This window comes from Scomber scombrus, chromosome 1 (genome assembly GCF_963691925.1).
Source record: "Scomber scombrus chromosome 1, fScoSco1.1, whole genome shotgun sequence".
Classification (NCBI taxonomy): domain Eukaryota; kingdom Metazoa; phylum Chordata; class Actinopteri; order Scombriformes; family Scombridae; genus Scomber; species Scomber scombrus.
In genome coordinates, this window is record NC_084970.1 from 29730423 (window position 1) to 29748341 (window position 17919).

The 17919-nt window shown below is 38.8% G+C and overlaps 1 protein-coding gene across 2 annotated transcripts in view; it reads left to right on the plus strand.

The window, feature by feature from the left end:
- csnk1g1 (casein kinase 1, gamma 1) overlaps nucleotides 1-17919 on the plus strand; it is a 34159-nt gene that overhangs the window by 3524 nt on the left and 12716 nt on the right. For both annotated transcript variants that reach the window (XM_062416551.1, XM_062416558.1), the window contains exons 2-5: nucleotides 4653-5084; nucleotides 5667-5707; nucleotides 7058-7127; nucleotides 16755-16906. In XM_062416551.1, coding sequence (XP_062272535.1) covers nucleotides 4898-5084; nucleotides 5667-5707; nucleotides 7058-7127; nucleotides 16755-16906 — 450 coding nt within the window. In that variant the 5' untranslated portion in view covers nucleotides 4653-4897. The remainder of the gene's footprint in view (nucleotides 1-4652; nucleotides 5085-5666; nucleotides 5708-7057; nucleotides 7128-16754; nucleotides 16907-17919) is intronic.

Below are 17919 nucleotides of genomic sequence, written 5' to 3' on the forward strand. Positions count from 1 at the left end.
TTACTTTATGTGTATTATCGAGGTCATTGTGCATCTTCTGTTGTAATCTAGGTCTTTTTTTCAAGTTTGGGTCGATATTGAGGCAGAAGAAACCCAGATAACTTGACAATACTGGAGTGCATTATATTGAAAGGTGTTCCTACTATTTTGCCGCCCATGTGTAGTTTAATTGGGTGGAAAAGTATAAAGAACACTTTTTAAAATATAACTCACTCCAGTATACCACCACCACCACCACCACCACCCACTATGACCCCAATAATAACCATAAAGCAGAATTATCACCTTTTCTGACAATGTCAACAAAAACTGAAAATGTATTGTAAAATGTATGGCACAACTGTTGTATTGGCGTGCATTAGATATCACAGATGTTCCTAATAAATAATAAATAATATTTTTTCCATCCTCACCATCAGGTTAGACATGTCTCAACATGTTTTAGATATGGCAGGACTGAGATTGTATCGTCAGATTAGTGAAACAAAACACAAGAGAAATTCCAGCAGGTTACATTCAGGTTCATGTCCAAGAATAATAAATAAACTCGCTGGTCTCGTCCGTCTGGTGTAGAAAATAGATGAGCGTATACTCTACTGTACTCTACCTGGCAACACCTGTTGTTGGAAAAAGGGCTCTTGTGTAGTTTGCAATTCAGCATCAGTAATAATTAACTGTCTGAATTTAACTGCTGTTATTTTCACATTTTAAGTAAAACTTGCACATTATTTGACCGAACTGTGTTTAACTAGAACATAAAGAGTTTGAATTATGACCCGATGTCCATAATGTTAAATGGTTTGTTGCATTATTATCTTAAGAAATGCCTCCCTGTCTCTCCTGTGACATCAGAAATGCCTATTCATGGATTCATATTTTTGTTGAATTAAGTTAACAAATGTTTTCTGCACCTGTGAAATTTATAGTAGGTCAAACCGAGTAAAATGTGCAGTATAATACACCAGGGCCAGACCAGAAATGTAATTTTACTTGTTAGAGCTGTGGATCAGTCAGGGTGTGATTTCAGGGTTAGGATGTTGAGCCAAATTGAATCCTGAAAATACCTTGTTAGGTTTCTGTTGCATTATCCAGCTGATAATATACACAAGAGATTGTTTTATAAAAACAAATTCATATATTTTCTATTTGTTTGATTTATTACCGTAGTCTGCTGTTTCAGTTTGTTACTCATTTCGAGGGTTTTGGATCAGGTTTGGGTTGCAGCTGTTAATAAATCCATCACCAGGTCTGTGTGTAGAATCCTTCCTAAATTCTTAGTAACGTCTACCTAGTCTCAAACTATTCATTAAACTATAAATCACTTTCTGGGAAATATTTGTCCTATAGGAAGCAACCAACTGTGTAAAGAGAATGTCACAGCAGTATGGAGCTGTACCTGACCCAGAATTGTGTCAGTATTTTATATTTAAGTATATATTTTGGCTGCTCAATACCAAGATTCAACTCTATTGTCATGAGTTTCATTGATGATTTTTGACCACATTAACATTCTCAAATTCAGAGTCATGGGAGCATTAAAAGATCAATAAAAGACCGCTGCATGATGATGAAGATTTGAAATTTCTGACATAATGTCAGCCTTAAATATGAATGTGTTGGAATAATGAGACAGGCTGGACATATATATTCCTGTATAAAATAAGCTCTTATCACCACATTTCGCTTTGGACATTTAACAAAATGCGTTAATGAATAAACATATGAAACTGTTAAAAATAACTTAACAGCATTTCCCGCTATGAAATAACTAACATCTCTCCTTCATCAAGATATTCTCTTTAAAAAAAAACAACTAATGAAGCCCAAAAAAGCAATAAACACTAATAAATATATCTAAACTAATACATTGACAGATTAAATTATGTAAAACTGGAATAATTTGTAGATTTTAGAGAACAATATTGGCTCAATGTTTTGTACTTTGAGATTTGGTAGCGGGACTAAGTCTGAGTACTTGAGTTAAAAATGTGTGAAATTTAAGTGTCTATATTACCTCTTGTATTAATACATTTAAATGTGGTACATATTAGAGAGAACATGTCAGCTTTGTCATTCAGTGGGGAAACGTAACAGGCAGGTAGAGGGTGTAAATATATTTAGTAACGACTCCTCTCTACGTAAGAACTAGTTTGTGTGGTGCAACTGGTTTTCATTCATATTTCCACTTCCGTCTTATCTTTCTTTTTATATGAAGATAATAAAATTCACTATAATCATCTGGGGAAAAATGACTCGCTGTAAAGACATTTGGACAAAAACCTAAGCATTTACCGATAAATGGTTAATTTTTGGGTTTTTTATGTGAACAGCAACGAAAGGGGAATGACATCAGATTGGTGTGAATTGGCTAAGCACATGTTTAGATAACTATTAATAATTATTTATTATATTATTTATATAGCATCTTTCATACATAAAATGCAGCTTGAAGTTGAACTTGAAGTAAAATGAACAGCATGGGTTAAAAATAAAATAAAAACATTAAAACAGATTAGAAGAGATGAAAGTTAAAAGGGAAATAGAAACAGGTCTAAAATACAAGATAAAACACAGATTAGTGAAAAGCTTTACGGTAAAGGTATGTTTTTAGCTCTTTTTTTTTTCAAATGTCCAAAGAGGTTGCCCGTTTAGTGTTTGTTTATTGTTTTATCTAGCACAGGGTTTGAGTGTGAATATGGGAGCTTTTCTTCAATCCTGAGAAACACCTTCACACTGGATCCAAGCGGCCCACAATATGATTATCAGCACAATAGGAAAAGAGTTTCAGCTCAGCTCAGCTCAGCGTTGGTCTTTACAGCGAACCTGTTTTTTTATGGCCATGTTGTTCCGTTCCTGGGGGTTTTTTTTATGTAATAGCAACACGGTGCACGGTTGCCCTTGAGAGCAAACTAGCTGTCTTTGATGCTGAGATCTGTGCAAGCAATACATGAGCATGAGTCATCCGGAAGCCCACACACATATACTTTCAGCAGCAGCAGCCTTTTCCATGCCCAGGAATTACAATTAGAGCATTGTCATGATCTTTTAAAATAAAAACATTTAGTAGGTGTCGATGAATTTGTTTGTTTTTTTAATTCTAGGTTGAATAATTAGCTAGTTGTCGTTGGTTTTCTGCGTAATTTACAGTCGAAATCTTGTGTGCAGCTTAGCCTCGGCGCACTCATTCACTCACTCACTAAAGATGATTAACAGAAGAGGAAATCCCCCAAAGAGGCCTGCGCTTGATCAACATCATATGTCGTATAACTAATTCCTATGGCGTCATATAGCTAACATCATATGGCGAGGGAGGGGAAACGGGAGAGGGGAGAGATGCACCTGGGCACAAAAAAAATGATTTTCCTGATGAAAATCAAACCCGGTGTCCATCAAGTTAAGCTTCGGTGCCCTTGGGAGCAGGCGGTAGCTTTTATATAATTGTTTACATAATATTCCCCACTGACTTTGTCCGCTGGGCTGAAGCTGTGGGTGAAGGAGAGAGTCTTAGGAGATGCCTTCATGGTCGGGAGCCACGACTCGTGTTGACGTTCAGACCGGCTTCTGTTTTCTGTGATCACTGTTACACGATGACTATCTCTTAAGCACAGCAGTGTGGTTACAGTAAGCCAGCCCTGTCCTGGTTTCAGCGCTGTCTACCTGTAAACAGTGATTGTTTTTTCCAGACGGTGAATGTGACTCATGACCTTGGTTGTTTTGATCAGTGATTCAGTAAATCCTGCGACTTTGTGGTTATAATTCTTAAAATAATCATTGTTTAAAATTTTTTTTTTAAAAACCCTAAAGTCATAAGTGATGACTGCAAGTGTGGTTTTGTTTTTTTCATTTTGACATAAGAAACCTGTTGTTAGATTAAAAATAAGTTGGTAAGTGGAGCTTTTTCTCAATTTTTAAGATTTAAAGTCTAATTTTAGTAACGAACCAATATATCCAGTGTGAGTCCTCTCTAGACAAACCATCATGCCCACTGTCTGTGCAGTATATGACCTAACATACCCCCCCAAATTAACTCAAATGCAGTTTGATTTTTAACATTTTATTACACCGTTCACCAAGTAACAAGAACTTAAATGACAGTGTATTTCCCTTATTTTTTTGCTCAATCAAGCCACTGGTCTTGGATCGAATGTTGGTCACTGAGTGCTGGTCCTCAGTAGTTTGGATCGGTCGAATAGGTCAGATTTCCTATAATTTATTAAAACATAGCTTAATGTACCCTACACACAGTAGATCAAGTGATGTTTCAAGCTGGTCTGATGACTTAAGGCACATTTTAATTGATCATTACCAAATATTTTATTCCCAATTCAGTTCAAATCTCTGGTTCAGTATATCCATCTCAACTATAGCGATGTGTCTGCTATGCCAGTGTTTCCCATGGCAGTAGTAGTGTTTGATTAAAGTGATTAAAGTAATATCAGGTCCTTTGCAGTGTGATTGTTTTGAAAAGAAGCTCACCGAAAGGTTAGCCTGTGTGTTTTTGTTGGATTTTTGAACCTGAAGTGATCTTTTTTGGGAGTTTTATGACTAGGGGATTAACATGGGAGACGATTCGTGGGAACTATGGTACACATGTTGCTTTTTGTAGATGTGTGATGTCTTATCTCTTTTGTTATATGTTATCTTTGTTACAGGTCTTCCACCTTCTTCCTTCCTGTGACAAATGTTGAAGCCCGAGATCAGCCTGAACAACAAGTGTTAGAGGTGCCAGGGTGAGGACGGGAAGGAGTGTCCGTTAGCCTTACCAGCTTTTGTCTCATGAGAGTGACTGTGCCATTCAGGCACTGCCAGTGACCAGGGCTGTGGCTGTGGTGGGCCCAGCCCAGGAGGCCTTTTCGTACATCACTCCAGGCACTCGCTGACCTGCGCTGCAAACACCATGGATCAACCGAGAGATAAGTATGGCGAGCGACCCGCCAGGAGCACTAAAGTTTCCCAGGGCAGCCGCAGCGGACACTCGTCCCGGCCGTCGGGCTCCTCTAGCTCTTCTGGGGTTCTCATGGTGGGGCCAAATTTTCGTGTGGGCAAGAAGATCGGCTGTGGAAACTTTGGTGAATTGAAGCTTGGTAAGTTGAGTTTAAAACTTGTGTGAAATGGTTGAAGATGCAAAAGAATATTGGGGACACTGAAGCAGCTCTTAATGTTTCAATCATTATCTGCAGAGTTTGCAAGAAATTTAAATAAGAAATAAAAATAATAAAAAAGTAAAGCCTTAAAGGTGCCCTGTGGAGTTTTCTTGTTAACAAAGTTATGTTAACATCAGTGTTTCCTGCTGCAACGCACATTTAATTCCTCATAAAACATTTGCAAAGCTTATTTTTGATACATTTTTAATCCTGCATTGTTAACATTCATGTTAACTACTTTGTAGTCTTCTTCGTCACTGCCTTTGTTGGCACATCGCTACATGTCTTTGAGCCCTACTGTCGGCAACTTTTGTTCAGTAGAACAGCGTGAAACTAATGGCGGGATGTGAATCGCCTCAACCGTGTGCATATGTGCGCTTTAGCCAAACAAAATGGGGACCCACGCGTAAAAACATCATTCGTAGGACTACTGGTTGTCACTTACTCCACAGGGAACGTTTTTAAGTTGTGTAGATCATCATCAGCATCTAATGCCTGCTCTTCCTTTTCTGTCTTATTCAGGTAAAAATCTCTACACCAACGAGTATGTAGCTATTAAACTGGTAAGTGCACATTTTCCTTTTTCTCACTGACACCTCACATCTGCAAATACCACATGCAGTTAATTCAGGATTTAATATTGGAATTACGGCTAAATTTATGAATTGGCAGCATCACTTTATAAGAAAGGGTTGTTTGTTTTATGATTATTTTTAACAAGGTCAGTAATAATGAGAAATTGAAATTGTTCATTTCATCAATATTCCAAAAAAGATAGACACCTCTGTCTAAAGATGCAGCTTCTATACTTGATTGTAGATGTGCAGCTTATGCAGCACATTTGACTAATATTAGACTGTTGTTTGACGGGAAACTGTTGAATCAGACAAAAGGTTACGATGATTCATCTGTACACAAATTGCATGTTTTGTAATAGTGATTTGAATATTGGAGGATGAAGCATAACACGACATGTTAGCTCATTTTTGTGGTTGTGCTGAAAGCGGTACAGTAAAGGGCGGTTAAATGCACAGTGTGGATACTCGGCTAGGTGTGTCTTTCCAGTGGCTGCTGGACTGGAAATCATGACTCCTGACTCATGCCTTTATTATTGCTCACTAGAGAGTTGTAAATTGCCACAGTATCAAAGAATTAAGCTCACCAAGCCAAATAGTTTTCAGCTACATACGCTACTGTATGGTGTGCTGACACTGATGTAGTGTTTTTATATGACTAAGAAATCACTCAGTGAGATGTTTGTTGAGTTTTAAAACATCAGAGATTAGATTTGGGGTTACTATAGGGCGCTTGCACAAAATCTCTGTATATTTAGTTCATACCCAGGTCAGTTTTCTGATTTTGTATTGAAAATTAAAGTTGTTAATCTATATCAAACAAACTTATATTTTTTGCATTTTACTGCACAAAATGAGATGTGTTGTTGAAGAAAAAACAGCAAAATCAAGACTGATGGTACAGTAGCTGTTTAGGATGACTGATAATGTCAAACAGTCTATCATCGTCTCTCTCAGTATATTTGGCGGAGGACAAAGATGGGAGGGATGTGATTTTTAATCCTATGTGACAGGACAAGATTTATATATTTGATCTTTTGGCAGTAAAAAGAGCCGCTGTTGATGTCGGTGCAAAAGTGCCACCCGAATACATGTCTCGGACAATGTGAGAGCAGCTAGTGTCAGTTAATTTCCTGGTTCCACCCAAATTTTATGGGAAGGCATATTTGTATATGCCCTTGGGTGCAAAATGAGTCATCTAAAATGTTGGTGACCTTTTGAATAAATTTCCGAATTAATGTGATTCCCTTTTCAGCTTTTCCTCTACCTTTTTATTTTTACTTTAAGAAGTTACGGGTCATTAACAAAGTGCTGGTTTGCATCTTTTATTCTGTGCAGGAACCAGTGAAGTCGAGGGCACCGCAGTTGCATTTAGAGTATCGGTTCTACAAAACACTGGGAACTACAGGTAAGGTCACAGATTTAGCCTTCACTCATTCCTGCTGCGTTTTTTTTTTTTTTGTGCCCTGCATGATTTGACCTTTAGATCAGTGTAGAAGATTGCATCATTTCCACAACAAGTGATTATTCCTCTCAGGTTATGTATTGATATTAAGCTGGCTCAGCAACTTACTTTAATCTTTGTGTGTGTGTGTGTGTGTGTGTGTGTGTGTGTGTGTGTGTGTGTGTGTGTGTGTGTGTGTGTGTGTGTGTGTGTGTGTGTGTGTGTGTGTGTGTGTGTGTGTGTGTGTGTGTGTGTGTGTGTGTGTGTGTGTGTGTGTAGCTGTGATTTTACTTGTTTAAACTCAGAAATGAGGAAGGAAGTTGACATAAAACCCCTCAAATTCACAAAACAGATGTAATATCTGATCTTCTCCTCCCTTCAAAAGACATCCTTGTTGTTATGTAGGCAGCATGCAGGAGATGTTGGTGGCTGTGTTTGAAGATGAGACTTCTGCTCAAGCCTAGCGCTGTATGCCGGCTGTATTATTTAATGTTTCACACTGGCACAGTGTTGGTCTGGAAGGATTTAGTCTGCTGAAAATGTTTCTATAGTGAGGAACTAAGTGACTTTTTAAATATAGGTAAGTAGTGGCAGTGAAATCCCCCCTTGTTTAAAAATCGTAAGTGATTTTATGGCAACAAGCTGTGAAAACAGTATCACCCAATTGCGAACTTGTCTTCAAACTGGTACTTGTTAACACCAGTAAAATCAGACAGTCCAGTATTTACGCTTCTTTTTAGCTTTGTTTTGGTCATCACTAACTCCAAAGTGAACTATCTGATTTTTTCCACTGCTAAAGGCTCCAGCTGATTGCTAACTTGACCAGTTTCCTTTTGGGCTGGCATCATACAGGAGGTTTTTAGGCCTTTTTCAGTGAAAAGACCTGCCTATTGTGGCCGAAGATGATGCGAATGCACCAAAATGTTAAAGTTTTAGGGCAGAAAACCAAAACAACGAGCTGAAAGATGCTAAAAAAAAGCTTCGTAGAGCTGAGAGGAACTGCTTAGTCAGGTGATTATTTTTCTGTGGCTTCATCACAACGACCCCTTCCACATTACACATAGCCATTTGATCCATTGTAATAAAAAAGTATTGATTGTAGCCACTTTAAGGAAATGAGCCTGTGAGGTTTTGACCTTAGTGTGCATGTTTGCCTGACTGAAAAAATACATTTTAATTTGCCCACATGGCCAAATGTCTGCAACACGAAGCAGGCGTATACACTGTTGCAGTGCTGCCGAATTCACTCGTAGGGGTCGATATTTTTATATTTTTAGCTTTCTGTTGTCTCATTGAAACATCTGGAATTAATGGGCAGGAATGATTTTCACTGCATGGGGCTGGATCAAATGATCAGATGTTACAAATCCCCATATGGTCTTTAATTATTTTATATATTAAATATGTTTGCTATGAAATGTCTACGTGTAGTTTTCTCAGTTTCTCAGAAAAGATTAGTCAAGGTCCGCTGACGCATCCCTGTTACAGCAACCACTGACAGGAATCTTGTGAGGATTAAATGACCACAACAGAGAATTAAATTAAGGCACAGACGTTTTTATTCCTGGTATTAGAGGAAATGGGTGGGAGCACTTGAAACAATAGAACAATAGCTTGTCATTGCCATTTTGATAATAAAAAAAAAATTCGGCAAAAATGATCTGTATAGTGCTGGTAGTCACATTTATACACTTGAACTGCAGCTCTTGATTGATAAACTTGTGAGATTTCAATTTTGTTAAATGGCTAACTCACAAATTGGCGCAGGGTCCTGGGTCACAGTTTAACATGGTAAAATAAAAGCTTTTGTTTTTTGCGGCGCATGATCTTTTGATGTGCTTTTTCGGAGCTCCACATGCATATATGATAACCAGACAGGGAATATAATGGCTATTGTTTTGCAAAGGCAAGGGCTGGAAAAGGCCAACTGTGCGGAAACTCATTAAATATTTAGAGAGTGGGTCTGCCTCTCTCTTAGTACTAACCTGCCTCTGTCCTCTCCTCCAGATGGGATAACGTGACCTCATTTCTTCTTGGCTGTGCCGCTGTGCCACATTCCTCTCAGCCAATGTTGTTGTCACTGGCTGTGCGACGGGATCTTTATGAATTAATGTAGTTTGACTCAGATGCTCAATCAGGTGTTGTTTTCCGTCCATAACCAACTGTCACTGGATATTCATGAGGGTTATTCAGTCAGTAATTATGCATCTCCTTCCAAATATGTGAGGATATTTGTCATTGCAGTCAATCCCGGTAGCCTTGCTGTCACGACTTTACGAGACTGCAGTCTATGTGAGGCGTTATTGTGCCAAGAACAAGATGGTTGGGAAGATCAAGAGGTTTTGTTCAAGGGCAGATGGACACTATTGTGCTGTGCTTAAAGGTATTGACAGCCAGGGCTCATCATGAAACTTTACACCAGCTCTGTAATCATTGCAATTCCAAAGAATAGAAATTTCTCAGTCAGATTACTAAATTGTGCAAATATGTAAATGGAAGGCCAGAGGTTGGTGTTATTATTAATTAATAAGGCATTTACAGAAGTCAGAGAGCAGCATCTTTAGTAAATATATAATACACATTGAGTTATCCGTCTCATCAGTTGTTCAAGTAGCGATTTCCTGAATTTGAGTGCAACATTTGAGAGGTAGATATCAAGTTGTTTTTACCATTTGTGACATCTGTGTGCTTTGAAACAGCATCACTGAAGTGTGATCCAGAGCTGGCCAGGCTGACTGACATATATGCTTCTTTTGATGACTGCAGAGGTGAAAAACACAGTATTCAGATTGCAAATATCCCAAATCAGAACCAGTATTTTCCAGCTGGAAGTGCCGCACGCGCACAACTGCAGCGTTTCAGGTGCTGCAGCCATTTTTTATGTCATGTACATTTCCTGGTGAAATATGATCAGGCACTGCAGTGGCACAGTTCAGAAAGTGAGCCTTATGCATTAATTAAAATTGAGGTCATGCTTTTGATTGACTGAATTCTGGAATATGCACCTTCACTATAAAATTGAATTATTAACGATGCCACACCGTCAGTGTTACGTGAGCAGTGAAGGAATGAATTTAATAGTAGAAAATTGCATTGAACTTAGGTGTTAACAGATTTATGTTTCTAAACCAGAGTTACAGTATAATTTATAAATATTGGTTAATAGTTATTATATAATTATATAATTAGGGCCTGACTGATAAAAGATTTGAGGTCAATAGCCTATATTAGAGATTAAAACAATTCCAATATCCATATATCGGCCAATTATCTAATATATATACAGAATATGTACATAAATGCACATTTTTTATGAGTGAGTTTATAAAACACTTTACAGTTTAACAATAAACTTTATTGTATAAAATGACACCAGTGCACTGAAACTGTAAACTTCACTAGAAATGTAATAGTTATTAGTTACTATACATAAAAAAGAACAAAAAAACATGTATGTATACTAAACTTGAGTTTATAAAATGTCAAACATACATAAAATGCTACCTATATAACATTGAAGAAAAAAAACAGGCAAATATCAGCCTATAATATCAGCTGACTTATAGACCAATTATCTAATTATATTAGTAACATTTGTGTTTAGTTATATTAGTGCAGCATTTAGAATAATTCAGATTCATTCTGTAGCAATAAATACTGCAACACTATAACTAATCAGATGCAAATGAATGTGGCAAATAGGCACACAAATGGTCAGACAGATTGTCAGTGCTCGGCAGCGCAGGTTTTTGGAAAAGCAAGCCAGCAAATATGTCAGAAATCTAAACTGGCCAGCTTGATGTAGAGCTGAGCAATCGAAGGCTGCGGCCCATCAAAAGTGGATCAGCACAGAGCACAAAATCTTCACGTGAGTCGAGAGCCACCAGAGAGCTAACATATTCAGTGGAGTCATTGCAGAACCAAAATCTGTGTCAGCCCTCATCTCCTCTGTCTAAACACTGAGTGTAAAAACTCACCTGTAATACATTTGCAAAGCCAAAATCCATCTATCCATCTGTTCCCTAGACTGCTCGTCCTGTGCAGGGGGGGGCTGGAGACTTTCCCGGCTCGTAGGTGGGTGAAGTGGGGTACAGTTTGGACAGGTGGCCAGTCAATTACAGGCCTGACACACTAACACACATACAGTAAATAGAGTCTGATAAATAAATACATCCACGCTCACATCTATTGTCAATTTAGACCTTTATGTCTTTGGATTGAGGGAGGCATGTAGACACCAGTCAGCGACAATGCAAAAAATGTGTTAATATTCATGCTCAACGTTACTGGCACACATGAAGAAATCACCATTTTTTACTCTTTCTGTTACATTTTAATTCTTTTAATCAGAGCTATTTTAAATTTCTAAGCACAGGACTGCTCACCTCACAAGTTTCCCAATTTTCAAAGAAGTCTCCTCTTTTGGAAGTTGTTTGAAAAAAGCGGTGTGCAGGGAGATTCGGGCGAGTGCCTTTCAGGCTTAGAACCACTCATATTCTTTCATTGCATTCATGTTTTTCCCCTTTTTTATTGTAAAAGACAGCAGCCAGCAAATCTTTTAGCAACTGTTAGATTACATGCAAAGGAAAATGTGTTCTTTTATCCCTTTTTATATAGCGTGGGTCATTTCATTCTGAAGCTGACCGAATTGATGGATCTGTGAAAGTCTGGATGATAAAATAATATGATAAAAATCTTTTCCTATCACAGACCTACTGCTCTGCGTAATAATGAGTTATTAATTTAAATATCATGTTTCAGTATATTTGTATTTAACTAGATAAGCCAGCTGAATAGTACACACTTTGTATTATGTACATTAAATGTATTTAAAATGAGTAAAGTCAGTTTAGTTTAACAGCTGGCTAGCCGTGTATTGAAATGTTGCTTTAATGTACGGCATGAAGTTAGAGCCCAACAAATATATAAGTCAACCAATATTATCAGCCGATATTGGCCTATCACAGGTATATCGGTATCTGTGTTTATACTGTCCGATATGTGCCGATATATTTTTTATTTTATTTTATTTTTGAAGATAAATAGGCAGCATTTTATGTATATTTAATCCTTTTTCCTAATTCAAGTTTAATACATATTAAACTCCCAGTGAAGTTTACTGTTTCAGAGCCCTGATGTAATTTCTATGAAAATAAAGTTTATTCGTATATCACAGCCTCCATTACTAGGTGTGTCACGATTCTCCAAATCCTCGATTCGATTTTATTTTGATTTTAAGGTCACGATTCGATTCTCAATCCCTTTTTTTGGGGCATTTTATCACAGATGCCTATGCCATTTTCAGAGTAATCATGAGTGATATAATCTCCATCAGTTGTTTGCAATGTACCACACTAAGGCCCTACTGTCAAAATTAAATAATTTGTTAGCAATATAATGTAACAATAACTTGTTTCAGCAGTCAATTGGAAACTTACTGTAAACAAAAGAATCATCTAGTGACCCTTTTGTAACTGCAGTGTTCACTCTTCATATTAGATGATATTCAAGTTCACAATAAAACAAAAACTAAATTAAAACATCCTAATGTCCATAGCCATCCCTGAACAATTAAGTGTCTTAACTTTACTAACATTGTCCTAACTGTATCCTAACAGACGCATCTCTGGTGCTACAAATACCCCCATAGCGCTAGTTATTGCTTAAGTGCAGACATCCCAACTCTCCCGGAGTCTCCCACATATTGATAGGGGCTCCCTGACGCCCGCAAATGATATACAATCTCCCGGAATCTGCAGCGAGCCAGCAAGAGCACGCGCTAGAGAGTGTCTGTGCGCCTTTGTCTGACTATCAATGCAGCGCGTGTGAGAGCACAGCGTCCTGATAGCTCTGTGTTGCTGCTAATTAGACCAATCCCCCCCCACCGGACCGACAACCAGTTTGATTTTGGTTGATGTGTCTCCTCTATCAGCGGTTGCCATGGTGTGTTTTTACCGGCTGCAGGTTCAGGTTAGAGGAGGTAATGTTGACTCGCCGCATTTCAACATGTGTGTGTTTTTCCCCTCTTGACTCGCCTGCGGGGCGTGACTTTGGGGGCGTGGCTACATCTTCGATTCCTCCGTTGATTTCGAAGGTCGAGATCGTGAGGTCATTTCGATCGATATTCGATTTACAATCGAGATCGTGAGACCCCTATCCATTACATATCTTTTTAGTAAGTGTTTGGTAACCACATTTAGGGGGGGGGGAGTGTGTTTATGTACATATTCTGTGTATATAAGGTCAGGCCTTCCATGGACTACATACAAGCATTTGCAGGACTTGTGAGGAGTGTGTTACCTGTAAAATATCGCTCTAATTTAAGGCAAATCTGCATCTCTTTTACTCAGTGTGGCATTTCTTCCTTCACCGACTGCTGCACACTGTCAACGTGGATATTCATGTCGAAACTTCTGTCTTGTGTTTTTGCCACTTGCAGACATATTTGACCAAGTTCGTACTACACCCAGCAATTGCTCTCATTATTTTTTCCAGAAAATTGGATGAGAGAAGTCAAAATTGGTAGCTTCCATCAAAGTTCGACTAACTCCCGTACAATTAAAGTGTGCCTCGCAGTACAGGACACACAGATTCAAACTCTCAGGGGGGGAATGTTTTGCTGTAGATAATGATGGTTCTGCCGTCCTCAGTTTTACTTTGCTTGTAAAAAGCTTGACCAAACCTTGTTTTCAATTGAACAGCCGTTTATCCACTTGTTTACAGCACATCTCCAATCTGACACATTTTAGGCCTCCCACAGGCTCCCGGGGTTTCAAGGCACTCATTCCTATGGTACAATTAGCAACCCACAGAACTGGATAATGGTGTCCAGAAACACAGGATGGAGCGCAGCACGACTCCTACATGCCCATATGCTGGCAGACAATATTTACGCCACCTTTTCATGCTGCAGTGTATTTCCCATTACCCAGCTGGCAAGTTGAAATGTCTTCAGTAACATATTCAATCCAAATATGTTAACGTGCTACATCAGGATCAGTGTCAGTGTTTAATTTTATGAATATCAGCCTCTGCTTACATTATTGGAGTAGAATAAAGGTATCTGGTATCATAGAGCTGCCGCCTTCCTCACTGCACACAAAACATGAATGAACTAAACACACAATTAAGATATTGTGGTCAGGCAGACTGTAAACTGGTCTCACTCGTGTGTGTGCATATGTTTGTGCAGAGGCGAAAATCCTCTTTTAAACCTGTACTTAATGGGGCGACTGCAGCTCAGGATAGAGCGGGTAGTCTACTAATCAGAAGGTCGGCGGTTTGATTCCCCCGGCTCCTCCAAGTCCACACGGGCAAGATACCCAAATTGTTGTGTGTGTGTGTGTTTTGAATAGGTGGGCTCTTTGGATAGGAAGTACTGTATTGCTTCTGATGGACATGTTGGACGCTTGCTTTGCAGCCTCTGGCATCAGTGTATGATTGGCAGTGATGTGATGTTGTAGAGTGCTTTGAGTGGTTGATAAGACTAGAAAAGAAATATTTATATAAATATGGAATCCATTAACCATTAACATACACACACATATAGTAGATATGTGAGGTTAAGAAGAAAAATGTACCATATCTACTTAAAAAACACTAAGTACATACTTAAAATTGTATGTTTAAAAAATGTATTATCACCTGACTCTGCAGTTCCTTTAAGTTTTACATATATATACACACACACATGCACACACACACACACTCACACAAAACAGCACCAGCCACTTTATTATTATCGTTATTATTTATTTTATTGTTGTATACCTCACCGCCTGAGAGAAACAGAATTTCAATCTTCTACATGTCCTGTACATGTAGCAGTTGACTTTTGAACTTTGAAAAAACTGTGATAAACCCACTGTTTTAACATTTTTTACTGTATTACCTGCTAACTTGTGCAAAATAAACTCAACTAAACTGTACACTTCCTGGTGAATGCTAGCAGCTAAAGACCCAAATATTTCCCTCAAGAGTTGGACCAAAACAGAGCAAACAAGAGAGTGAATATCAGGCTTCGATTTATCAGGAGGCCTGAAACACAAATGCCTGCCAACGTTGCTCCGTATCTGCTGGTAGTGTAATCAAGCAACTGTTTGTTACTAATAATATGCCAGCGTTGTGTTCAATCAATGTACGCAGGTTTAAATCTGAAGTATTACAATGAATTCACCCAATTTATCCAAAGGGGGAAGAACAGTGGATATATATGTTCTTGTCTATATAAACTTACACAGTACATACATGAATATACAGCACACACACACATCCCTATGTATAGAAAACAAAGGTACAAAATTAAAGGATCCGCTTTAGGATCGGGGACATAAAAAGCAATCAAGACGTCCCTTCATATTCAAACTTCTTTGCAATTACATATTTTCAAGGATTGAGCACGGCTCGAGCAGTCTGATAAAGCCAAGCTCTGTATGATTGAAGCGCCTGTATTTCTTTGAAGTTTCGTAAGGGGATCTTTTTAATGGGAGTCTGAGTAGAAGTACGCAGGGGCAAACTTTGAATAATGCTTCCCAGAAGGCAATTAACAGTTTGACCTCATTTCCTGCACTTTGAAACTAAAGTTCAGGCCGATTCTGGTCGGGAAGACAACGAAGAGTACAGATATCGCCCCGTAATGAGTAAATAAATAAACATTAAGAATTACATACTGTCTCTGCAGGGTGGTAAGGCTTTAGTTTTAATTAAATTTAAATTTAGAAAGCTCCCTTTGCATGCTTTACAGGAATAAAAGAGAAGTTAGAAAAGCTCACACCTGCCAACTATTTACACTATAATTTTAGGCATTAAGCTGACATACTTTTCTTCAAGTTCAACACCACGAGGAGCTTTAATATCCAGATCACACGCATTACAAATGACCCATAAGGAGTACACGGGTCAGAGTAGCGGCCCTGCCATTATTCCCATTGCATTAGACAGATCGCATAACACTGAACTGTACTGTGAAAAGAAGTCAAATAGGAGCCAAGGTGACAGATGGAAGGGATTTTGCGAGTAGAGCAGAGAGGATATGATTCAGTTGGGAGGTTGTGATGTGAGGCAGTGAAAAGATTAGTTTTCAGCCTGCAGTAGGAGAGCGACACAGTTGCATTTGCAGGCGCTGCGTCGTATTTTTACCGAGGAGTTAATGTTTACCGAGCAGCCTTCCCTGCCCTCTGTCCTTAGTAACCTTGTGGGGCTCCTCCTCCTCCGATCGGTCTAGTCAGAGGCCTCTCACAGTTCACCCCAGACCCAACTTAGAAATATCATTAGTCAAAAGAGGTAGGAATAATAAACATTCCTGCCACCCCGACGCTCAGGATCAGCACCAGTATATACAACTGGGAAAAACGAATTGAAGGCCTGTGCTGCTTTTCATTATCTTACTAACTAGTATTTGCTTTTCTTTAAACTGTTTGCAGTTAACTGTCTAAGCTATTAAGAGTCTAATGCACCTCCAGTTCATTTGCAGACAAAGTTAGCAGGAATTTGGATTACTTTTGGCAAATGTGAGAACAGGTACAGCTGTGCCTGTGGGGATCGGGAACTTTTGTGTTTGTGTGTCTAACTGTTTCTTTCCTTGTGTTTCAGCTGAAGGCGTCCCCCAGGTGTTTTACTTTGGGCCCTGTGGGAAATACAACGCCATGGTTCTGGAGCTGCTGGGCCCGAGTCTAGAGGACCTCTTTGACCTTTGCGACAGGACCTTTTCACTGAAGACTGTCTTAATGATAGCAATTCAGTTGGTGAGTGTGTTGCATTTAAACGACCCAGTGAGCTCTTCAAAAAGTTCTTCTGCTCACCTATGAGATAGATAGATAGATACTTTATTCATCCCCTTAGGAAAATTCAAATGTCCAGTAGCTTACACACATACATAAATAAATAAATACATGTATACAAAGTATACATACTACATACTTCAAGTAAAAAAACAAGGGTAAGAACACATTTTAAAAACTCAATAAATATGTAAGAAAATGGTGATATGATTGTGTGAGACAGAAATTAGAAAGTTTTAGTAAAGTTTTTACTAGTCAAGTTGAAGAAACGGACTATATAGCTTTTGTGCACTGTGTTTTTTAAAGTGTGGATAATGTCTTTGGCCTGAATGCATGCAAAGTCCTGAGCAGGTGCCAAGGAGGGATAACAGTGCAGTCTCCAATTTCCCAGTCTGCAAAGTAGATGTCTGTCTGTCTGTCTGTCTGTCTGTCTGTCTGTCTGTCTGTCTGTCTGTCTGTCTGTCTGTCTGTCTGTCTGTCTGTCTGTCTGTCTGTCTGTCTGTCTGTCTGTCTGTCTGTCTGTCTGTCTGTCTGTCTGTCTGTCTGTCTGTCCTTATACACGTACTACTCATCAGAGAAGGAGACGCTGTGAGCTGTCGGAAAGAGCAAAGCCATCACTGAATCTCATTAAGTCTGAGCACTTCAGAGAGTTGTTTGACCTACTCTTTTGGCCGCCTCAGACTTCTCAAAATTTCTAACATTTCATTTTGTCAGCACAAAATCTGCAGTGCTCTTGTAATGCAGATAGCCTTCGCAAATTTGTAAGGAAACCTAAAAAAACGCACAACATAATCATGTTCCCGCATGGCAGAGAGTTACTGCTGCTGCTGCCTGCACGTCTCCTCATCTCTACAGTATTTATCACGTAGCTCTTTCTCTTTAGTTTTCTGGCACAAACAATTGATCCCACAATAAGTGCTGCGAGCTGGTACTCCTACTCAAGATCCTTTTTTTGGTCTGCTGAAGGAAAGTCATGT